Source organism: Mesitornis unicolor, unplaced genomic scaffold, assembly GCF_000695765.1.
Source record: "Mesitornis unicolor isolate BGI_N332 unplaced genomic scaffold, ASM69576v1 scaffold12847, whole genome shotgun sequence".
NCBI lineage: Eukaryota > Metazoa > Chordata > Aves > Mesitornithiformes > Mesitornithidae > Mesitornis > Mesitornis unicolor.
This window is the reverse complement of record NW_010194407.1, coordinates 1-7,144: the sequence shown is the minus strand read 5'-3', so window position 1 is coordinate 7,144 and position 7,144 is coordinate 1. Positions and strand designations below refer to the sequence as shown.

The following is a 7,144-nucleotide window of genomic DNA, read 5'->3' as shown; positions in this document are numbered from 1 at the left end:
GCGGCTCCATGGCGAAGGCGGCCATCTCAGCCCGGGCAGCGGAAAAAGACCCGCACCAGCTCCGCCGGGCGCTTTCAAACAGGACGGAACTTCCTCCCGTCGTCACTTCCGACCCGCCCTCCTGCCATTTTGTGAGCGGCCACGGCGGGAGATGTCCCCAAGCAGGTCGCCTCGCCGTCGCCGGGGCTGTCAGTGTAGCAGGGCCAGCTCCTCAGGAGAGGGTCGGGGTTTGCCGGCTTTCCTCGCGTCTTGGCACCGCTGAGCTGCCCCGTTCCCCCCCCCTCCCCGCACTGAGACTCTAGTGTGAACTGCAGTAATTACAGACACGACTTAGAGAACCGCAGTTATAGACACAAACGCTTGTCCTGGATGATTTCTATGGGCTAAGAACTTGTAAACCTGCTACTGAGGTGAAGTGGTGAAGCTTACTCGCCAGGGAAAAGACTGTCAGTCATTCCCAGGGTTGAGGCACGCACATCCATTCACATCTGAAATGGAAATAAAGCGACCGGTTCCCCGGTGGAAATTGGGAAAGGATGACCACAGAATAGCAGTCAGATTGGGGGTAGCAACCTAAACCTTGCGTTAGTATTTAGCATGAGCATTTAATATTGAGAACAAGACTGTAGTTCACACACAACAACATGCTACAGTTCAAACTAGTATACCGCATCAGTTACTGAACCCAAACCTTTCAAATCACTTTCGCACAAAATTTATCCAAATGCTGTTCTTTTATTGTATATTAATATATCAAACCATTTAGAATTGGCATGAAGGCCACAAAAAAGGACTATTAAAATATTTTACATGTTTTTTTTAAGCATGCCATCTTAAAACAGTAATTTCAGCCCGAGACCTGTCAGGAGGGTCAAAGTTGCCTGTCCTATGGTGTCTGTTCTTTACACGTGATGTGGAATGGAGTGAGGGGACAGCAAATAAGGCTCAAATGCAAAGGAAAAGCAGTAGCAGTGAGTCAGAGATAGGTTGTTACACTTTTCATATCTCCACTGAAATGATCTGCAAGAAAAACCTGATAACCTGGTTCCGGCACTTGTAAAACACGTTAGTGCACTTCAAATCACTACTTAATAAGAAACAGTAGAAAGACATAATGCGTTAAAGCATCCTACACATTTTGACCTCAAAAAAAAATCTGTTTTAATTTCCAAAAATATTTAATGGCTGACTAGGCTGCAAAATTCAATAAAATCCTCTTCAGTTGCAATACAAATTTAAAATCCAATACCAAGGTAGTTTATTATATTAGCTAGATTTTACAACCAACTAGAATACATAAATTTTGTTTAGTATTAAAGTAAACAGAGCAACTTAGTTAGTTTATTTTCTTTATTACCTGCATTATCTGATGGTTCAAAAAAAAAAAAAAAACAAACCCAAACAACCCAAAACCATCAATCTTCTAATATTTCAAGAAAAACTGAACTTTATTTTTTTATTAGCACTCTAGAAAGAGCTTGTTCTTGGGCAAAAGAATCTCTGAAGTCAGTGGAATACCATTTGGCCTTTAGACTACATGCTGAAAAAAGGGAGCCAAAGGGGTAAGAAAAGAAATATGTAAGGAATTTAAAATGCACATGTGAAGGGGGACTGCAAAATGAGAGATTAAAGTACATCCAATATCTGTTACTGTACAGTCAAAACAGGTTGTTTTACTTCTCCTTTTTGATCATTCGTGATCATTTATGCTTCCATTTGCCTTTATATTCTGTTCTTGGTACTTGTGAAGCTGCTTCATGAAGCCAGGATTTGGACAAGCCACAGGCCTTGCATTTTTCACCAAGGAAAAGGCTCTAGCAAAACTCAGTCTCTCCGAATTCATTAGAAAACCAATGACTATTGCCGCTGCACGGGAGACTCCTGCATTACAGTGGACCAGTACCACACCATCCTTCAAGAAACAAATGAAACATGAGTTGGGAAATTCATTAAGTAGATTGCAACAAGTATTAGAAACCTGATGTAAAAATCTATTAAGACTTATTAAAAGCTCCTTGCTGAGCTTAAAGCAAATATTGATGCATATAAGTAACTCCAAAGACAGATAAATAAGTCCAAAATTAAATACTTTTCTAACCAAAGCCACTTTATAATATAAAATACTCCACATCTAATTCATACCTTATAACTAAAAAAAACCATTCCTCTGTCCCTTTGCCCAAGACCCTGCAGCAGCCCCCCCCCCCAATTTAAAAACCAAATCACAGACATCTGGGATGCTACGATATCTGATCTAACCAGGTGCCAATTTCAAAATAGATTTTATTTACAATATGGAAAGAAACGCATCTGTATCTTGTTGCCAGGTTACAAACACAGCACGGCAGCAAACAGCTAGACACAGAGGCAGATTTTAGAACATCTTGCAGTTCCAGTCACACACTTCTTGCATACTCTGGAGTTCTTCAGTGAAGATTCTGGGTAAGCAAGATCATGCATAGGAACAGAAAATCAGAAAAGATGTCGTGTGATTTTCAACAAACCTCTACTGCCCCATCACACCACTGGTACAACTGTAGTGCCTGGTATAGCTGGTGCAACAAAAGCCCCTTAACTGGGGACTAAGGTGCAAAATCCAGTGTTTTTTATAAATTCACAAATATGTCTCTTGGGGGTTAAATTCAGGCTCATCCTGAATTACATTTAAAGTTAATGGCTTTCATCCTACTTAAACATTTCCCATAAGAACTTTGAGACACCTGAATGACTCTTCAGAAAGATACTGTGAGTTTGATCGAGATGTAACGGGCGTGAGTTAACACAAAGACAACTTGACAATCTCATGTGGCTTAGGCAATGTTTTCAAGGCCCAGGCTTCGTGATGTTGTCATGTTCATACAGACTTGGTCTGAACTGTCTGCCAAATGTCACTTTCACCAAAAAAAACCAAAACAACGCCCTAGTATCTCCATATTCTGAATAAAGATACTGAAACACAACACAATGTGTTCAGATACTGGAGACTATATATAGCCTCAAATATACACTAAATATAAACAGCCTGCTCTGTTCACCCTTAACAGGCACAAATTACTCAATGGACATTTTATCCAGAGGAAAAAAAGACCTTGTAACCACCAGGGTACCTTTCCAGGAAGTTTATGACTTATATTACAGACCTGGGAGTTGTAATTATCTGGTATATTAATAAACACACAGAACAGAAAATGGTTTCTGTTCCAGAAATATTCCAGTTTAAATAAGACAAAGAGGTATGAAATAGTGTTATTTTCCTTGTTGAAGAAATGCCAAGCTGAGACTAGAAGAATGACTTGCTCAAGTTAACACAAGACAATTATGGCAGAGCAAGGAATTGAATCTAAGCTCCTGCATCCCAGTACAAGGGGTCACAAAACCACCCTTTTTGGGGGAAGGAAATCACATTCCCTTTGCATTGTCTGCTGGAAACTGTCATCTTCATTCACTTTCTCACACTCACAGGGGCACGCTGCCTGGTCATACAGACTACAGCAGAGTACAAAGCAGACCTGTACTTGTATTTCAACTCAGTGGCAACCTGTAAATCCATTATCTCCTTTATAAAAATGACATGAAAATTCTGACATGAAAAATTATATCATGAAGCAATTGCTGAAGCTTATCCACTGTACATCTGGAGTAGTTCTTACTGGTTTCATGGGAGTTTTCTCAGACCTAATGTACGGTAATTCAGATCAATATCTAGCAGTGGCACTGAGGGTAAAAAATAAGCATTGAAAGTGATCAATTTTTTTCTTTGAGTTCATGGTTTATTTTCCTCTTCCACATTTCTTCTAAGGTTGTTTTATTTTAATGACTGTTCTGTTGTACACTGCCAAAAATTATATAGTAATATCCACAGTAATACCCACTTGAAAACTATTGAACATTAATTAATATGGGCAGTAACATTAAACCAAATTTACTACTGAGAACATTTATATTCCCTTGCTAAACCCTGTTTGTTCTTTATACAAAGATGAACTTGGCATTTAATTCTTAACTAAATTTGTATTAGATATGAATACAGACTAAAAGTTAAAAACAGACAAAATTAATCTTTATTGACTAAGAACTCCCTGCTGTGATGCTCATAGCCTAACCTTCACCCACCTGGAAACGGTTCATGGTCTTGCAAGAAACTCTTTAAGATTCAAGACCAAGGGGTTTTTTTAATTTTTATTTTTTATAAAATAAGGAGAAGCAAAATCACTGTCCATCAAGAGAAACAGTTATTATACACAGTGGGCAAAAAGCCCTACTGAGAAAATAAATGAAAAAGAAGAATAAAGCTTTTGTGAAGAGTCATGGGCTAATGCAGTTCCTTAGGGATCCACTTCACTTTGCAGTAGTGCCAGGGCTTTCTCTTTAGGAGGGACAGAGGGAGCAATAAGGAGAAATGTTCATGAATGAGCTAAGATTGCCTCCCTGGAATGGCAAGATTTTAGGGGTTTTTTAATTAGATATTAAACAGAAAGAAAAAAAAATCCCTCACTCATAGCTCTATGATCTGACATGGGTCACCTCATGTATCATGGAAAATCTGCCTGCCAATTTGGGGCCTAGAGGAAAAGGTGAGCTCTGATCAGTATCAGAATTTATACCATGGTGTCTGCAGACTTGAGCAGTTGCACTTACACAAAAGTCAGTCCTGTTACAAGTACCAGCTGGCAGTGACTTACTGAACAGCACAGGCTTTATGTGCATCCTCTAATTCAAGTGCTTTCATACTCCTTCATTAAGTTAACTATGCTTTAGTAATAATTTCTCATACATCATGCTCTCTCAGCAGCGAGCATCTCTCCCTACCCACATTAAGAGATGAAACAGTACTATCTTTTAGTGATTACTTACACAGAAGAGCACTTCATGGTACAATTTATCATAGGCTCTTTTAGCACTATTTTGACAAAGCAAATAAAGTGATTCAGATCTGTCTCTGCATACTACCATCACATGCTTCATGAACCAATCCTGGAGAACATTATTCCATCAATTACCTGCTCTTTTACTCAACTCTCCCATTAGAAAACTATTAATATTAATATTGCTGTAAAACTTTTCAGGAAAACTCTTTAGCTTACAAAACAGTGACTGGAACACCAGAGGCAGAAAGCAACACCATGCAGTTATGAATGGCAAGTCGTGTTTAGAAATGAAGTGGAAACCGTAACTAGAAACCTTGAAAAGGTCATTAAGTGACAATGTGTATCACATAATCATAAATGATAAATGAGGGAAGGAAAGAACATCGTGTGAAACAAAGAAAGCTGGGGCAAGTTTATCTTCTTTTATCCCAACCTACGTAAATAATGAATATGGTAGATATGGTGGAATAACGTGCAAGACGTTTTGGTTGTCAAGGCATAGTGTTGATATCAAAGCAATGGTTGTCATAAATTACACACTACGCTTGAATTTAACAAATAGGAGGCAAGGATGGTCTCGGTTACAGACAGGTCTGCCAAGCAACTCCAGGAGTCCCTTCACCTTATTTCCTATGTCATGTCTTTTCCAGAATTTTTCTAGCAGTTAAAGTCTCCAGTTGGCTCCAAGACACATTCTCGGGTAGTCATGGTACATAATTGTATGTGGATTCATAGCTCAATGTGTTGCATTTTCAATGGATGATCAAGGAAAAGCACAAGAATTGGGGACAGCTGCTGACAAAGCACAGAGATCTGTAAAAGGCCCGTTAGGCTTGCTCCTAATCCAAAACATCCTTGATGGATAAATTATAGAAAGTAAACAAGTTTCCCTCTGTCAGATGTAGTGACTTGGACTTGTGATGGGATTTCTTTATCTGAAGTCAGCCACTGGCCCAATTGTATTAAAGGAGCATTTCTCTGAAACATAGGGTAATAAATAATCTAAACAGGATAACTAGTAGCATTAATTATTGATATACTGTACCTGGATCTTGGCTTTCTCAATAAACTCAAAACATTCTGGGAAATAGGAGGTAATATCAGTTTCTGGGAGGTCCAGAATAGAAATGGTTTTGTATATAAAGTCATTAAGGAAGACATTTTGGACTCCATATGCCACATTTAGAACATGAGTAACCTAAGAAAAAAGAAAAAGGTATTTTCTGAAGACAGCAAGCAAAATCAGCAGGTGGATTATTCTTCAGGCATACAGAGATCCTAACTTACACAACTGCATTGTTCAGTCTTACATACATATGCTCTCTCTGATGTGCTTTTGTCGAAGCAAAATTTTACTGCATGTTAAAGTATACTGTGATAAATTCCAGTATTCTTATTTTTTTGAGATGAAATTAAATGATCTGTCCTCAGCCAAACACAGACTAAAGTAAGGATTTTCAAAAGAAAAGGGGGTTGTCAGCACACAGATAGAATATAAAAGAGAGCACAACCATCCAACAATCCCCTAAATTTCAAGCCTGCCCTAACCTATCAGCTCCTCCTACTGAGTTACCAGTCCTGTTTACTGGAGCATAAGAATTTCAGAGTAAACTATACCTGCACTCAGCAGGCGAGACCACCTCAGCCTTCCTGCCATCTTTACCCTGCTCAGGCTACAGCCAGGCTGTAGGTTATTTTAACTTACAATGACGTGACATTTAGATGGCACCAGATGCCAAACTGGTGCACTCCCTGTCCTGGAGAAGCACCACCGTCCAAAGGCCTTATCACCTCATTACTGTAACAAAGAAGAGTAAAGACCAACGTTCGGGACAGACTTAGAGCTGCTGCTTTGTTTTTCTTGTTTCATCAGTCCCCACAAGGCAAGGAGCCCTGGTGCTGCTTAGTGTCAGACACTGAATTGCACAAGGCAGGAATCCATTCCATTAAACTGCTCTGAACAATCATTAGTCTTGCAGCAAAGTATTTCAGCTTCTTGTGAAGCTCGCAGGCATCCCCCCATCTGTAAATGGAACAGTCTTTTGAAAGCGCAAATGTAATACAATTTTTCTTAAAATTACTTCAGAGTATTTTAGACTTTTCAACTTAAAAAAGAAATCCATTGGCAAGCACTACGCCAGATGCATTTTTATTTGCGTGTAACGTTACCTTATGCTTTTTCATCGTCTCCAGGTCGTGAGCAGCATCCTGCGACCCTGAGAAGAAACCGGGCTGGTTGCCACGCTAAACTCCTCACCGGCATCCAGCACCAAACC

At 39.4% G+C, this 7,144-nt stretch overlaps 2 protein-coding genes across 3 annotated transcripts in view; both read right to left on the bottom strand.

Moving 5' to 3' along the window:
• The window catches only part of NUP35 (nucleoporin 35kDa), an 8,031-nt gene extending 8,006 nt beyond the window's left edge, over positions 1 to 25 (bottom strand). The window contains exon 1 of one of the 2 annotated variants that reach the window (XM_010187787.1): positions 1 to 25. This exon is cut by the window's left edge and continues 3 nt beyond it. In XM_010187787.1, the coding sequence (XP_010186089.1) occupies positions 1 to 25 (25 nt within the window). The other variant, XM_010187788.1, reaches the window with a different exon arrangement.
• A 1,665-nt stretch (positions 26 to 1,690) lies between these two features.
• Positions 1,691 to 7,084, bottom strand: DUSP19 (dual specificity phosphatase 19; the record flags this gene model as incomplete). The annotated part of the gene is made up of 3 exons (XM_010187790.1): positions 1,691 to 1,912; positions 5,914 to 6,066; positions 7,038 to 7,084. Coding segments are annotated over 3 exons (422 nt in total), but the record flags the coding sequence as incomplete, so codon positions are not given.
• Between the last annotated feature and the right edge of the window lie 60 nt (positions 7,085 to 7,144).